The 17,338-nt window shown below is 38.5% G+C and overlaps 1 protein-coding gene across 1 annotated transcript in view; it reads left to right on the top strand.

Annotated features, from left to right (window-relative positions):
- Positions 1 to 17,338, top strand: part of Dock11 (dedicator of cytokinesis 11) — a 196,254-nt gene that overhangs the window by 47,877 nt on the left and 131,039 nt on the right. Inside the window, exons 2-6 of the mRNA XM_013019742.1 lie at positions 4,648 to 4,764; positions 5,083 to 5,172; positions 6,061 to 6,143; positions 7,371 to 7,440; positions 8,029 to 8,124. Of these exons, the coding sequence (XP_012875196.1) occupies positions 4,648 to 4,764; positions 5,083 to 5,172; positions 6,061 to 6,143; positions 7,371 to 7,440; positions 8,029 to 8,124 (456 nt within the window). The remainder of the gene's footprint in view (positions 1 to 4,647; positions 4,765 to 5,082; positions 5,173 to 6,060; positions 6,144 to 7,370; positions 7,441 to 8,028; positions 8,125 to 17,338) is intronic.

Below are 17,338 nucleotides of genomic sequence, written 5' to 3' on the forward strand. Positions count from 1 at the left end.
TGCCCCTCAGTAGATGAATGGATCAAGAAAATGTGGTATATATACACAATGGAATTCTATGCCTCCATCAGAAAGAATGGCATTGCCCCATTTGCTAGGAAATGGAAAGGCTTGAACTGCAGGCCTGGGCACTGTTCCTGAGCATCTTATGCTCAGGACCAGTGCTGCCACGGCTCCACTTCTTCTGGGTTTCTTTTTCTTTTCTTTTTCTTTTTTTGGTGAATTAATTGGAAATAAGAGTCTCATGGACTCTTTCATGCATGGGCTGCTTTTGAACTGCAGTTCTCAAATCTCAGCCTCCTGAATAGCTAGGATTTATAGGTGTGAGCCGCCAGTGCCTGGCTTCAAATGATTTTCTTTTTGTGAATTAGTCCTTTCCCCCTATTGTAGAAATCAAAGCATTTTATCAATTTGTAGAATTGTGTATTTCTACTGGCTTTAGGATGTAGACATCGAACTCCACTGAGAGTGGACCTTAGTGGCCTAAGGAGGCATGGGAGATTAACTGTGTGACAAACCATATTCCCTAAATCAGCATTTTAAAATTATGTTTTCCTAGGGATTAGAAAAATAGTAATTCATTCTTTTTTTTTCTTTTTTCTTTTTCTTTTTGGTCGGTCGTGGGAGCTGAACTCTGGGCCTGGGCGCTGTTTCTCAGCTCTTCAGCTCAAGGCTAGCGCTCTACCACTTGAGCCACAGCACTACTTCTGGCTTTTTTTCTGCTTTGTGATGCTGAGGAATCGAGCCCAGGGCCTCATGCATGCAAGGCAAGCACTCTACCACTGAGCCAACTTCCCAGCCCCAGTAATTCAGTCTTTTTTTTCGGGGGGGGGTCCTGTTGTGGGCCTGAACTCTGGGCCTGGGCACTATCCCTCAGCTCTTCAGCTCAAGGCTAATGCTCTAAGCCACCTTCCCAGCCCCCCCCCCCGTAATTCATTCTTAATAAGAGTCATACACAGCTTTTTTCCCCAATAAATGTATTTCAAATAAGATATTTGATTTGAAGAAAATAAAAAGTGATAGTACAACAGGTGTGACCCTTTGTCACACACTGATCTCACTTTGCTTTCTGGAAATGACATGCCCCCAGTGGCTATTTTGATTGCAAAGTTTTATTTTAAGATATTCTCTAAAGCAAGCACTCAGAACTCTGCTACTAACATTGTTTATCAATTATACAAAGAAGACTAAAGTCTGTAAAACACTGACAAGAAAGAAAGGATGGGGTAAAAGATCTAGGAATGGGGTTGGGTGTGTAAGGTTAGTGGTAGAGCATATATTGAACACATGCATTCCCATCTCTAGTACTTCAGGACAAACAACAACTAGGTTCGGATCCTAATTCTGCTAATAAAATGGGCAGATGAACCTAAGCCACTAAGACCATTCCTCACATATAAGGTTGAAATCTTGGCAGATGTTTTTAATATGAAACAGGTTACAATGTATATGGAAGTGTTAAGGCTGGAAAATGATCTTTAAATGAATCAACAAAAATGAATCAACCATTATTACTTCCAAATTATTTAAAGAAGGCTCAGGGCTCAGAGAATGAGAACTTTCAAAGAGATCGTTTTGTTTTGTTTTGTTTTCTCCATGGTGAAAACTGAGTAGGTTCCAATTTTGAGTTGATGGTTTTTCTGTCACTACTTAGGAAGAAAAGACTGAAACATATGCTTGCTTCTCTCCAGATAGTATAAATACCTAGTTTTTTACTTACCACTGGATGGAATTGTATAGAAGTAGACAGTGGAACCTTGCGATTTATTATTTGAATGATTATTATATCAGAGATTTCTGGAGTTATTAAAAAGTGTCTTTGCAGACCTGTTATTGTGGAAACTGAAAGAAAGGGTAAATCGCATGCCTGGGAGAGAAATCCCATTTGAATGTGATAAAAGCTTTACTTAGGCTAACCATATTAATTCTAATAATAGTATAACAAAGGTGAATAGGAAAGTTAAGCAAAGGTTATGTTTTAGATTTCTGGGAAGAACCTTATTAAATTATGATAATTCCACATAGCAAAGCTTTCCCCTGTCTATAATATTAGCAGTTCATAAATGAAGGAAATGTAGTGCTTCCGTTCCTTTTCCTTTTTCTTCTTACAGAAATGAAACCAGGTCTTCTATTAGGAAAAGTTTTCTCAGAATAGCTACCTCATCTTTTCTGTAGTCAGTCTACTCCAGATGGAGAGAATAGAATGGAAACCCAGAAGGCTTACTTTAATTAGTTTTAAATGAATTGTGGAATCTTGTTTGTTTATTTGCTTTTTGGCAGTTGGCAGTAGTGCAGCTTGAACTCAAGGCCTGGGCTTTGTCCCTGAGCTCTTTTTGCTCAAGGCTACAGTTCTACCACTTTGAGCTGCAGCTCCACTTCCCGTTTTCTGGTGGTTAATTGGAGATGTCACGCAGCCTTTCCTGCCCTGGCTGGCTTTGAACCACGATCTTCAGATATCAGCCTCCTGAGTAGCTAGGATTACAGCGCCTGGCAGGATGTTGTTTTACATAATTTGAATATATGACCTTCAAAACAAAGAGAGCTAGTCTCATTTTAGAAGCTATATACTTACTGTATACTTAAACAACTGATTAATTTGACATATGCCTTCCTGTATTGAATAGCTGTGGTAGAGAGCTGAAGAAATATTTTCTCTTTTGTTTTTCAAAGTTACTTGAAGTAGGTACCTGTGAAATTATTGTAAAGATAAATTAGTAGATGCTAATTCAATAAGTTAAAATGTTGAATCTGAGGATTGTTTTTGCACTCTGTACTGGGAAGATGGCACAAAAAGCATAACTTTTAAAATTGTGTTCAGGCCTCAAGATATGGCTTAATTCATTCAACCTTGAGAAGATCAGTACATACTCTTGGGTGTTAAACCTGAAAGATGCCATTGGTTTCCTTCCATTTGGGTCCTTGGTGGATATGACAAAGAGAAGTCAGCTTTTCCTATTAGAAAACCTCTAAGTCCCCAGAATAGTATTTGTTTCTTCTATTTCAGCTCTTTTTGCACTTGTGTTCACAAACCTGCTAGGGGTGATTTGATTTTATCTCCTGGATCAACAAATATAAATTTAAGTCTTGAAGACAAGTATATCTTTGTCAGGATCATTTTGATTGGTTTAACACTGATTTTTATTGGTTAGAGTGGTTTACTTTAATCTTTCTAAGTAATCCTATAAAGGAATTCTGAGATGCCCTTCAGATATGGAAGTTGGATATAACTATGACCTGTTTTAAACCATGTATACAAACCATTCTCAAAGGCCTATGTGTATTTAGTATATTGGACACAGCTTCAAATACCGTGTACATAAATATAACCCCATTCCCACTATGATATTAAGTTCTAATGTATCTTCTTTGTGTATGTGCTGGTTCTGGAGCTTGAACTGTGGGTTTTGTGTTCGTACTGGGCTTTTTTGCTCCTGGCTGGCACTCTACCAATTGAGCCAAGCTACAATCTGGCATTTTACTGTTTATTTCAGGTTTTCGGCTCAGGCTATCTCTGAGCCATATCCTCAAATCTCAGTTTCATGAATAACTAGGATTACAGGCACTTGGCTTAATTTCTAATATATCCTATTTTTTAACTTGCAATGGATACACAAAATCATAAATATTAAAAATTAATGGGATCCAGATAATGCTTAATACATGTGTATGTTGTATAATATCTAAGTCATATGTTTCCTTAAATATGTTTTTCAGTTCCTGGTGGTGAAGTTTTGATGTTTTAAATTCAGGCTTTATTTATACAATTTTGACTATTCAATTTTAATGAAATTTCACTCAAATGAAAACATCATAATTAGAAATCACTATCATACATGTTGGGGCTGTAGCTCAATGGTAGAAGAGGTTGCTTTGTATGCAGGGGCCCCTGGGCTTGACCCTTAGCCCTGAAAAACAAAGTCACTAATAGATACTCAATTTGGTTTGAAATATTGTAAATAGCGTATGGAGTTATGGTTCTGATTGATTCTAAATATCTCAACATTCATTCCACAATTACCTAGAAGTCCAACAGGGGTGCAACTGACGTAGCCACTTAGACCTTCACCCTTTCATGCTCTGCCCACAGGATTGATCCATCTCCAGTATACAGGCTTATCCCAGATATGTTGAAACTTAGTACACTCTTTGGACAGCATCCCTAATGTAAAGAAGATACATAATATTGAGAGTTTCTCCCCTGTAGTTACTTGGTGAGCTGTGAATATTGAGGATATATATATATATATATATATATATGAGAGAGAGAGAATGAGTGTAGGTTTGCTCAAAATTCAATAAATGCTTGGAAGGCAATCAGACATACAGAATATGGTGCTGTTTATTCAGAATTGTTGTCTTTAGCAAAAAGGGATTGGAGGCATGGATCCAGGGGTTCAGCACCAGCCAGTGAGTGAAGGAGTCAGATACCAAGTTTGGGTCCTGGTCTTGGATTTACAAAAAAGCAAGGGGGAGCCTACATATGGTAAGTAGATTATATCATTATGAAGAATATTTCTCTAGTGAAAGTGTCTCCTTTAAGTACTTAGTATCAATAATTCCTGTAATGCATCTTTAATACACAGTGAGAGAGAGAGGAACTTTTCTGAGTTTGACCATAACAACTTCTATTTTTGGTCTCTTATAAAGGAAAAGGCCAAGGTTGTTGAGCCTCTGGACTATGAAAATGTTATCGCACAAAGGAAAACACAGATTTACAGTGACCCTCTCAGAGACCTGCTTATGTTCCCCATGGAAGACATATCTGTGAGTTTAAACATGCTTTTTTGTCTGTCTTAGCAGTTGAACTCAGGGGTGGGCACTGTCCCTGAGCAATTTTGCTCACTAGTGCTCGATCAATTGGAGCCATAGCACCACTTCCAGTTTTCTGGTGGCCAATTGGAAATAAGAGTCTAATGGACTTTCCTTCCCTGCTGGCTTTGAATCGTGATCCTCAGATCTCAGCCTCTTGAGTAGCTAGGATTACAGGTGTGAGCCACCAGCTCCCACTCCACAAACACTTTTTGGAAGAACAAATACTACGTTTTCCACACCATTTCTTAAAGAATGTTCTTTGTCTTCCAGATCTCAGTGATAGGTCGTCAGCGGAGAACAGTTCAATCTACTGTACCAGAAGATGCCGAAAAGAGGGCCCAGAGCTTATTTGTCAAAGAGGTAATGGGCTCAATGGATACAGGAGAATATATATATAATAGTTATATATCTGTGTATTTGAAATTTAGTTATATAAAATAAAGTATTTGCCTTTTATTATGAGTGGAAAATAAAATTATAGAACTTAATTGACCTACATAAGAAATTTCTTGATATGATCCAGAAAATACAGCTTAAACATTTTCACAAGTAGCCTGTGGTTTGGGGATATTTCTTTTGGATTTCAGTACTCCCTGGTCTTGCAATCTGATTATTCAAAAAGGCATATGAATTGGTGTTTATTGTCACCAGCTGATTCTTCACAAGAAGATTCATGTACCAATATTTCCTGAAACAGTTTTTTAAAAATTTGTCAGTACACTATCTGATTAAAAAAAATAGAAATATGAAGCTGCGCATTGGTGGCTCATGCCTGTAATCCTAGCTACTTGGGAGATCTGAGGATCAAGGTTCAAAGCTAGCCCAGGCAGGAAAGTCCATGAGACTCTTTTTTTTTGTGTGGGGGGGTCCAGTTGTGGGGCCTGAACTCTGGGTCTGGGCACTGTCCCTCAGCTCTTCAGCTCAAGGCTAGTGCTCTACCACTTGAAACACAGCGCCACTTCCGGCTTTTTTCTTTTTGCTTATGTGGTGCTGAGGAATCAAACCCAGGGCCTCAGGCATGCAAGGCAAGTGCTCTACCACTGAGCCACCTTCCCAGCCCCCCATGAGACTCTTATCTCCAATTAACCACCAGAAAACCAGAAGTGGAGCTGTGGCTCAAAGTGGTAGAGTGCTAGCCTTGAGCAAAAGAGCTCAGGGACAGCACTCAGGCCCGGAGGCCAAGCCCCCCAAAAGGAAATACTTAAACTTTTCCTATACTTCAAACTCAAGATTTCTGTTTTCTTTTAGTGTATTAAAACCTATAGCACAGACTGGCATGTGGTAAACTATAAGTATGAAGACTTCTCTGGGGACTTTCGAATGTTGCCATGGTAAGTTTAGAATTCAAGGGAAACATGTTTCATGAGGAGAATTATCAGTGTTATTTACCCTTTTGAAAACCACCTGTGAAACCTCTTTTATAATATATATATTTTTTGTCAGTTGTGGGGCTTGAACTCTGGACTTAGGTGTTGTCCCTGAGCTCTTCAGCTCAAGGCTAGCACTGTACCACTTGAACCACAGCTCCACTTCCTGCCGGGGCTGGCTTTGAACCGCAATATTTGGATCTAAGCCTCCTGAGTAGCTAGGATTACTGACATGAGCCACTGGTGCCAGGCATTCTTGTAATGAAACCAACGACTAATTTAATATGTTTTAACTTTGCTCATTGAAATGCTTTCCAAAATATATAAGCTTACTTTTTGGCTTTAGTGCATCTATATCATAAAATACTATTAACTGATTCTGGATAAAATAGTAAAGCATTTTTCCAAAAGTGTTAATGAAGAAGATAGAAAATATTTGAATCAATTTGATGACCCCAAGCATCTCTGTCAACTGAGTTGAACAAATGACATGAGCACACGCTCAGAAGCCAGGCTGTCATCATGGTTCAAATCTTTTCTGCCACTGACTAGCTGGATGATCTTGGACGAGTCAGTCAACCTGTTTGAACTCTCCTTCCATTTCTCATCCTGACTATTACTAACCTTATAGGATATCATATGAGAAATATTTTAGAAAAAGTAAAGGAGAAATAAGACATTTGTGTAATCTTTTGTAATTTAGAAGTACTTTTCCAGAGAAGATAATAATCCTAAATGTAAAAATCCTAAGCGGAAAAAATGAAAATGAAGAGCTAGAAGTAGACTATGTTACTTTTTGACCCAGAGAAAAGAAAGTTCAGTCACTGTTAACATCTCTGGCTCAGGTTCCTTAGCAACTTTTGCCCTTTTGTGTATCTGGTCTTAGTTATGTCTTTGCTGCTGGCTGCAAATGTGGGAGTCCTTATATACAGATTATCAGGGGGCTGGGGTTTATCTCAGTATTAGAGATTTTCTGAGCATGCACAAGACCCTGTTTTCCATCCCCAGCACTGCAAAAAAGCAGTGTAAGTTTACTCCAAGGGAAGAATCTCTGTTTGGAAAGGAGAAAAGGATTACTCTTCAGTCTTGGCATTTGCTTGCTTGGGAAAGAGTGTTCTCATCTCAAATATTTGTTTTTTTGTTGTTGGTCTGTTCTGTGCAGTGTCTAAGACAATCCTCTTGCATTTTCAGCAAATCTCTGAGACCAGAAAAGATTCCTAATCATGTTTTTGAGATTGATGAGGACTGTGAGAAAGATGAGGTAATTATGGAAGAACTGTGCTGATTTCTTCAAGGTTACTTCTCCTGAAAAAGATTCTGAACAGAATTCCTCGAAAAGAGATACTGGATGAGTTGTTTTTGAATGCTCCATGGCCAGCTTTGAAAGGAATAAGTGGTTTTTAATGTTTTTTTAAATTGTTATCTTTCCAAATGGGTTTAGAAAATAAATCAAGTGAAATGATTAGATCTGTGTATAAACATGTTCCTCCACCTGTAGGCTAGGTTTGTAGAGTTGTTTTACTTGTGTTGGGCATGTGGTGTGGTGTTTCATCTAGATTCTCTTACCTGAAAGATTCCTCTTAGGACTACCTCATGGTCAGGTTTGACTGCTTAATGCAGAAGGCTTTCTGAGATGTGAGCCTGTACAATTCACATCTATTAAGTGCCTACTGCATGCATAGCAGAGGGCTTTTCATTTTATAGTTAGTTAATGATTTTAAAACTGTGCTGAGGTGGGTGAGGGTTTATGACTTAATTAAGAAGTGGGGGCAGTGTCTAGTCTGTATACCCTCAGTGTTGACTAATTAAATGCCTACTTTTTTGTCAATGGCTTTTTACTGTATTTCAGGATTCATCTTCTCTGTGTTCTCAAAAGGGTGGTGTCATAAAACAAGGCTGGTTGCATAAAGCAAATGTAAATAGTACCATTACAGTTACCATGAAGGTAAGAAGTAGTTACAATATTTTTCCATTATTTTAAGGATGCTGATATTGTAGTCTGTTTGGAAAAGTGTTTATCTTACAGTGAGTTAAGAAAATTATTAAATAGAAGTGTGGTTCAAGTGGTAGAGTGCCATCCAGGAGCTAAGGAGAGCAAGAGGCCCCGAGTTCAAGCCCCAATACTGGCATCAAGGGAAAAAAAGAAAAAGAAAATCATTAATGAGAAGATTCTCACATATACATGGGGCTTAAAAAAACGTGAATCTTCTGAACCTAAATTTAGAAGTGTACCTTTAAAAGGAAATGTAATGTAGTTATTAACATCTGAATTAGGAAGCTTAAGAAGGAGGCTGTCAGTTGAATAAAGAAAATAGCTTTCAAAAAGGCATCAGAGATTCAGAAGTGGGAAGGAATTAATGAGTAGAAGTATAGGGCAATCCATTTCTTCAGCAAATATTAATTAGGTGCATATTAAATACTAGTCACTGTGGCAAAGTATATGTATCTAAGCTAGCAGTCCCTTGTGGCCACTAGCCTCCAAACTATATAAGAAATACACCAAATTCACTTCTACACAGAACATGCCTTAGAGTGCTCAGAAATCTATTTAGAAAATTTTTACTTTGGCCAAGATAGTGAGCATGTATAAGGGACTTGTATGAGATAAAAGGAGTAATGTTGAAAGGGGTTAATCATATAGAGCCTAGAATACTTTTTTAAATTTTATTTTTAAATTTTATTTTATTGTAAAGATACTGTACAGAAGGGTTACAGTTACATGAGTAAGGTGATGAGTACATTTCTGGTCAAGCATTGTTACCCCCTCCTTTGTTGTTCTCCCATTATTGATGTGGGATTGGCTTTTGTTCAGGAAGGAGTGAAGAGGCATGGAGATCCAAAGGAAAAGCTAATAAGCAACTTCAAGACTCTTGAGAAGAAAAACAAATTATTCCCTCATACTGGCTATAACTGCTGTTTCAGATATTCAGCATAAAATTATGTGGTTTGCTGAAGATGATTTACACTTTCATTAAGTATTGAAGGTCATTCTATCTTTCAAATACCCTGCAAGCAGAAGCCATACATGTCTACCAGGATAAGACTCAAATTTGATCTTAATTGAATATTTCGCCTGCTGCTTTTCCTTTAGGGGCCATGTCCTGTCCTCACTTTCATTTTCAAGCCCCCAAGATAATGAAGCCAACTTCCAGGATGCTTTCTATGTTCTGCATCTAAATACGAGCCTCAGTGTGTGGTGATTAGATGAAAAACCACATAATGGGTACATGATGTGTGCCTGGCACCATACCAAGTGTTTTATATTCTGTATCTTATTTACTCTTCATGGCAGTCCCATATTATTATTCTTAGTTTCCGGAAATGGTGTGGCATAGAGAAATCTGATAATTAAACCATACTCCAAGTTTTGAGAGGTAAGATAGATGTGAACCTAGGTAGGCTGATTCCAGAACCTATCCTGCTAACCAGTATACTCTAGTATAATAATAATAATAATAAAGCTCACTAGCTGAGCAAGTCTCAAGTCTTCATTAAAATATAGCTGTTATCATGTTCAGAAATATACATTCAAGGGCTAGAATTTTGTTCAGATGGCCAAATAAGATTTGTATCATTTAAAAATTTTAACACATAAAAACTATGCATTTGGGGCTGGGAAGGTGGCTCAGTGGTAGAGTGCTTGCCTTGCATGCATGAGACCCTGGGTTCGATTCCTCAGCACCACATAAGCAGAAAAAGCCAGAAGTGGTGCTGTGGTTCAAGTGGTAGAGTGCTAGTCTTGAGCTGAAGAAGTGAGGGACAGTGCCAAGGCCCAGAGTTCAGGCCCCACAAATAGCAATAAAAATAAATAAGCCGGGTTCCGGTGGCTCACACCTATAATTCTAGCTGCTCAAGAGGCTGAGATCTGAGGATCACGGTTCAAAGCCAGTCCAGGCAGGAAAGTCCATGAGACTCTTATCTCCAATAAACCACTAGAAAACCAAAAATGGCACTGTGGCTCAAGCGGTAGAGCACTCGCCTTGAGCTGAAGAGCTGAGGGACAGCGCCCAGGCCCAGAGTTCAAGCCCCACGACTGACAAAAATAAAAAATAAAAAAGTAAATAAAAACAACAAAAAAACTGTGTATTTATGGGGTCCAGGGTGCCATTTGAATATGTGTGTACAATCTGCAGTGATCAGATTATGGTAATCAACACATTCAACACTCAAAATGTTCATCATTTTCTTATATGCTGGGAACATTCAAAATCTTCTCTACTATTTATTTTGAAATTAATGATTACTTGTCAACTACAGTTACATTTCTAATGCTGAACATTAGAAATGATTCCCTCCTCTGACTATAACCTGGCTTCTGCAGTTTTGGCTCCCATTCCCTCTTCTAACATTCTCAAAATATTAATATCTCTTACCTCTACTTAAGTTCTAGCTCAACACTACGCAAATATATTGTTGGGAAATTTGAATTCCTAAAACAAGATATAAGGAAACCAATATATTCACAAAATAATTCACCACAGGAATATTTAAAGTAATTTCACTTATACTTTTGGATTTTAATTTGCCTTACCTACAACTTTTCCATTTTAAGGAGCCCATATAGTAGCAATAAAAATCCAGTTTCCTGTAAAGTCTTATTTCGTAACTTCTGAAACTGATTAAATGATGTGGTAGAAAGAGTTAATGGGCCTAATCTCTAGAATCTGTGTTTGTTCCCTTACATACACATGGAAAAGGGGAGTGAAAGTTGGTAGTGAAGTGATAGGGAGGGCATTTTGAATTATCCAAGTGAGCCAGATGTGATCACAAGGGTCCTGATTAAGTAGAAGAGAGAGGAGGAAAAGAGAAGCAGGATAAGAGACATGAGAATGGAGCCAGGTCAGAGAAAGAGATGCTGTATAGCTGACTTTGAACATAGAATCACAGTCCAAGATAGGTGGACAGCCTCTTCTAGTCAGAAAAGGCAATGAATTGGAAATGGATTCTCCTCTGCCTTGATTTTAACCCAGTGAGATCCATGGTGGACTTCTAACCTAAAGAATTATGACATTAATCTATTTTAAGTCACCAGGTCTGTGGTAATTCACTACTATACTAGCAATAAAAACAAGTAATATAATCAGATAGTTAAAGATTGATTATTTAGCTTCTGTATTATTTATATCTGAAGTTTTAAACTCTAGAACTTATGGGGACCAGGTAGGAATCATAAATTCATCAAGTGGTTGGTGGCTACGAGGCATCCTGGCAACCATGTGGTCCAGATGAAGAGGCCTACTGCCATTTGTCTTGAGGTCATCAATTGCTTGTGCCACTGATGACATAGCCTAATTTGCCTCTTCTCTTTCTACCCCCAGGTGCTTATATTTTGGCCACTTTGTGGTTTTTATGTGTGACATATAATTCATATAGCACAAAAAGACATTTATTTCTTCTTAAACCTCTGTAAGACAGTAAGCAAATGAAGGGAAAGAGTAGACCAAATTGGTCATATGAGGCTACACGCATTAAACAAAATTAATAGGGATACTTTGGAATGTAAGGGCCATAATGAGTTTTGGGAATTGTTTCTGATTATGGATATCATTTATCCCTGTCCTTCCCTATTGCAGATTGTAGGTCTACATTTTGTGTTTCTGGGAGCTATCTATCCATAAATCCTATACTCTCTTGGTTATACCTTGTAAGTCAAAGCAGGAATATTGTATTTCAGGATTTGTTACAGTTAGAATGGACATGAAAGGAAGATTCCTTTAAAGTGTTCTGAAAAAAATTGTCATGGTTGCTTTATCCTATATGAATTGCATTTTAACTATTTGATGGTTTAACTTTATTGGATTTAGATCAAACTTGGAGTGATTACTCTAAATAATAAATATTACCATGTTTTCTTTCTGTATAAACAGAAGGCATGTAAGGATATGTTTAAAGGGTGGAAGTGAGTAGTCATTTCCCAGTTGCTAGACTAGAGCTTAGAGTAGGCCTAAAGCAGAATTCCAGGTCTATGAACCAAGACAGTTTGAGGAACTACGGCTGGTTACCTAAGGTGCCCTGTTAGAATAGAGGGCCACGTGAATTCTTTCTGCTTCAAGTCTGTGTTGGTTCGGACACAGGAGAAAAGTTAAGTCTTCTGGTGGCATGGGCAGTTGAGCCAGCTTGTGGAAAGGCAGAGGCAGGACTGAGGCCAAGGGCTGAGAAGACACATGTTGAAAAGAAAAATTTCTACAGGTTTGTTTGTACTATGTGAATCTTCAAAGTGAACAATGCAAATGAATCTCAAAAGCGAATGGAAGATGACTCAGGTGTGCTATGATCTGAGTCATTTTCCCAATACTGGAGGTAGATTTATTCCTGGCACTGCTGGAGTCCCCTCTTTGCTATAATATCTAGCCCACACTGGTGAGAAACTTTAGTAGCATTACTAACTAGCACTACAGAAACTAGAGCTCACAGAGTTAACAGTAAAGAACCTTTGCTTATCAGAATATCCAAGCTTAGAGAGACTCTGCAAACTCACAGTAGACTAACCAGGAAGCAGCCGCAGTAGGATCTGGGTATTAATCATGACTCATTGGCAAATAACAGCCCATAGAAGCCAGGCTGCTTCCTTTGTATTTTATCTCAGTCTCCTTGATGCACTGTGGCTTGACATTGGCCTTGCAGGTCCTTTAGGGGTTGATAGGAAATAAAAGCAGGGCATGTGGTACCTCCTAGAGTAAGTTGTATGTTTAAATGGTTTCTGTTTTTATTTTTAAACTAAAAATTTTATTGTAAAGGTGATGTACAGAGGGGTTACAGTTACACATGAAAGTAATGAGTGCATTTCTTTTTGAACAGTGTTACCCCCTCCGCCATTTTCTCATGGTTCCTCCCCCACACCCTTCCCTCCCCAAGTTGCAAAGTTCATTTCCAACATAGTCTCTAGTGAATATCACTGTTGAATTGGTTTGTCCCACTGTTTCTGTTCTTCCCCTTCCCCTCCTGAAATCATATAAACTTATATGCAAGACAAAGAGTATAGAAATAAAGCAGCAACAAAAGGGTATAAACAAAAGGAAAAAAGAAAAAAAGAACCACAAACTGTACAGTTAAATTTTCTTATTCATTTAAAAATTTCTGAATTTTAGCAAGGTGCTGGTAGTTCATGCCTAAAATCTGAGGATTGTGGTTCAAAGCCAGCCCAGGTAGGAAAGTCTGTGAGACGCTTATCTCCAACTAGTTACCAAAAAGCGGGAATTTGAGCTGTTGCTCAAGTGGTAGAGTGCTAGCCTTGAGTAAAAAGCTCAGGGACAGTGCCCAGGCCCTGAGTTCAAGCCCCAGGATCAGCATATATTTTTTTCTGATTTAACAAATTATGTAGAATCAGCTAGGTGTGGTGACTCATGTCCATAATCCCACCACTTGGTAGACTAAGGCATGAAAGTCAGCTTGGCTACATGGTGAGATCTTGCCGCCAAAAAATTATGAAAGCCAAGTGCTAGTGGCTCCTTGCTTGTAATCCTAACTGCTCAGGAAGCTGAGATCTGAAGATTCTGGTTTGAAGCTAGCTTTGAAGCCATCCCAGGCAGGAAAGTCTGTGAGATTCTTATTTCCAGTCAAGCACCAAAAAAAGCTGGAAGTGGAGCTGAGCTGTGGCTCAAGTGATAGAGTGCTAGCCTTGAGCACAAAAGCACCCAGTCAGTCCCTGAGTTCAAGCCCAGGACTGGCACAAAACAAAACAAAAAATTGATGTAGAATCTTTTGGAATGTTTGAAATGATGCACAAAACTTCAAAACCTTCTGAGTCTTTCTTGTAGACATCATAACTGTCAGAAATAAAAGAACCTTAATAACAAGAAAGGGGAAAATAGAATTTAGAGGGAAGGCTAAAAAATTAAAAAGAAGGAAAGGATCAGAAGAGACTCAGAAAAGTGCAATTCAGATAAAGAAATTGGAAGACTCTTAATTTCTCCAAAGAGAAAACAACCACATGGTCTAATGTAATGCAAATGCTATAGACAAACCAATTTGCATTTGATCTACTTTAGAAGTCAAGTCTCTAATCAAGAGAGTTTCTAAGAATATTCCAAGTTGCTGGTGATGGGCCTGAGGGAAAAGAGAAGCAGGTGAGACAACCAAGCTGAGGTTCTCATAGTGGAAGATTATAAGACCCCCTATTTATGGAATCAAAGTTTGTGTTTTCCCCAGTGTATACTCTTTCCTCAGCTGTGGTCAGTTGTTAAGTTACAGACTGTACCATTTTCTGAAATGATCCTGATTTCTCCCTGTGCTTGTTGAGTAACTTCATTACTGGCCTGGGAAGCCTAGGATATGGGGAGCTGCTAATGATGTATCTCATTGCACAAGTTACAGGGCTCTGTGCACAAGCACTTCCTCTCAAGAGGATGTTGGTGTCCTCCAGCTCTTGCCAAAGTGCTGGTGATTGTCTGGGCCACTTGTAAATTGCTTTGTTGGTGGCAGTTATGTTACAATGGGATAAGCCTTCTCATAGTCATAAATTTCCTTAATTTGTACTTTTCAGTTAGTGATAATATAGCTTACAGACCACATCAGTTCCTGCAGAAATATTGAGACAAGTTTAAGATATCATAGAAAATGTGTGCTCCCTTGGACATAAACTCCAATCTTTAAAACAAAACATGTTCCTTTACATTGTGCTCTTTCTCAATTAGCTGCTAGAGACATCAACTTTATTCAGTGTTGTTCCAAATCAGTGAAAGAATTCAATATGGACTATGTAACGATGATATTAGACATGACTCTCCCCTGGTATTTAGAACAGTTTTTCCTAAGGGATATAATGATACATGGAATAAGGAAGAATTTGATCTTCAGGGTATTTTTTCATTGAAAAGAATTGTTGCACATTCTTGGCCAACCATTGGGACACCCACCACCTTTATGCATCTTCTTGGCTTTCTCCTCCCCATTGACAGCAATTAAATGTTGAACTGCCGTGATATGTTATTGAGGTTACAAGTTCAACTGCTTGATGTATGACTCACCTCTGGTGCCCCATTTTTCCATAAAAGAGAGTCATTTGTTATATATCAGGAGACCAGAAGTCCTTACTTCTCTTTGACTATTAAAGGATGATTCTTTTCCTCCTCAGTTAGAAGACAACAAGTCAAGAGAGTATTTGACCCCCAAAAGTACATACAAGATTAAAATAGGGCTGGGAAGGTGGCTCAGTGGTAGAGCGCTTGCCTTGCATGCATGAGGCCCTGGGTTCTATTCCTCAGCACCACATAAACAGAAAAAAAAAAGCTGGAAGTGGCACTGTGGCTCAAGTGGTAGAGTGCTAGCCTTGAGCTGAAGAGCTGAGGGACAGCGCCCAGGCCCAGAGTTCAGGCCCCACGACCGGACCCACCCCCCCAAAAAAAAGATTAAAATAATTGCTTAGAGGTCAAGGTCACTATGTGTATTAAAAGAAGAGGAAAAGAAAAATGTATTATTTTTGATACATTGGTCCAGTTGTATTCTCAAGTCTACTAGACTCTTTTTTTTTGTAAATGGTGCTGGCAAAATTGGTTAATCACTTGTAGGAAACTAAAGCTAGTTTCTTATATATCACCCTGCACCAGAATCAACTCCAAATGGATCAAAGACCTTGGAGTCAAAGCAGACACCCTGAAAACATTACAGGACGAAATAGGAGAAACCCTAGGTCTCCTTGGCACAGGCCGACATTTTCTTAATAGAGACCCAGAAACACAACAAATCAAAGAAAGGTTGGACAAATGGGATTGCATGAAATTGCAGAGCTTTTGCATGGCAAAGGACATAGCTAGCAAGATCAATAGAAAGCCCACATATTGGGAGAAGATCTTCACTAGCCATACAACAGATAAGGGTCTCATATCTAAAATATACCTGGAACTCAAAAAATTAAATCCCCAACAACAAATCCTCAAAGAAACAACTGCCCAATAAATAAGTGGGTTAAAGACTTAAAGAGAAACTTCTCTAAAGAGGAAAGAAGGAGGGCCAATAGACACCTCTCTAGCCATAAAAGAAAGACAAATGAAAACAACACCGAGATACCACCTTACCCCAGTTAGAATGGCTATTATCAAGAACTCTAACAACAACAGATGCTGGAGGGGATGTGGACAGAAGGGAACCTTACTTCATTGTTGGTGGGAGTGTAAACTTGTTCAACCACTTTGGAAAGTAGTACTAGACTCTTTTATTGTGAAGATGATGTACAGTTATATAAGTGTAAGGTAATGAGTAAATTTCAGTGTTATCCCTTTCCCCATATTTAGGATTAACACTCATTTACTATAGATAAGATTTTTTGCTGGCTTGGGGTTGTATGTGTGTGTCTGTGTTTTCTTTTTTTCCATTCGCCACCTGATCACTCTTTAAAACCCATTTATTTGGTGTTTCCTATATACTAGGAATAAACAAATGCATCACCAAGTAGATATCACGTACTTTTATTAGTATAAGGTGTTAGTATTATAGACAACTAGAAGTGTTGCATGTAGAGCTTAAGCCTCATTGGGGAGATTAGATCCACAATAAAAAAAATTAGTTGTTTAAAGGTAGTATCATGTAAGTTCCGACTATTGTGGCTTGGAGTCGGAGAAGGCTGTTTTGAAGAAGGATGGGTCTTGCCAGGAGCTAGTGACTCACATATATAATTCTAACTACTTAAGAGGCAGAGTTCTGAGGATTCCATTTTAAAGCCAGTCCTGGCAGAAAAGTGCCATGAAACTTTTATCACTAGTTAACCAGCAAAAGGCTGGAAATGGAGGTATAGCTCAATTGATAGAGTACTAGCCTTCAGTGAAAACACCAAGTGAGAGTGGGAGACCTTGAGTGTAAGGGCTACTATCAGCACAAAAAAGAAGAGTCTTAAAGGAAAGAAAATCAGAAAGAACATGAGTGTGGAGGCAGTATGTAAACAGCAGGTGTGTTAGCCATGGGAGATAAAGTTTGCCTTCTCCTTTAGAATCTCCCCTTGCCTCAGTTTCTCTTCTGTAACATGGAGATGATGACCATAATGATAGTGCAAGGTCTTGAGGATTAAATGATATAGAATGAACAAAGCACTTATCCAGAGACTGTGAGGCAGAAGGCACTCCACAATGTTAGCCATTGTCTTTATTTTATTTTATTTTATTTATATATTTATTTTGTCAGTCATGGGGCTTGAACTTTGTCTAGGCTTGGGCTCTGTCCCTCAGCTC

Source organism: Dipodomys ordii, unplaced genomic scaffold, assembly GCF_000151885.1.
Source record: "Dipodomys ordii isolate 6190 unplaced genomic scaffold, Dord_2.0 Scaffold47, whole genome shotgun sequence".
Classification (NCBI taxonomy): Eukaryota; Metazoa; Chordata; class Mammalia; order Rodentia; family Heteromyidae; genus Dipodomys; species Dipodomys ordii.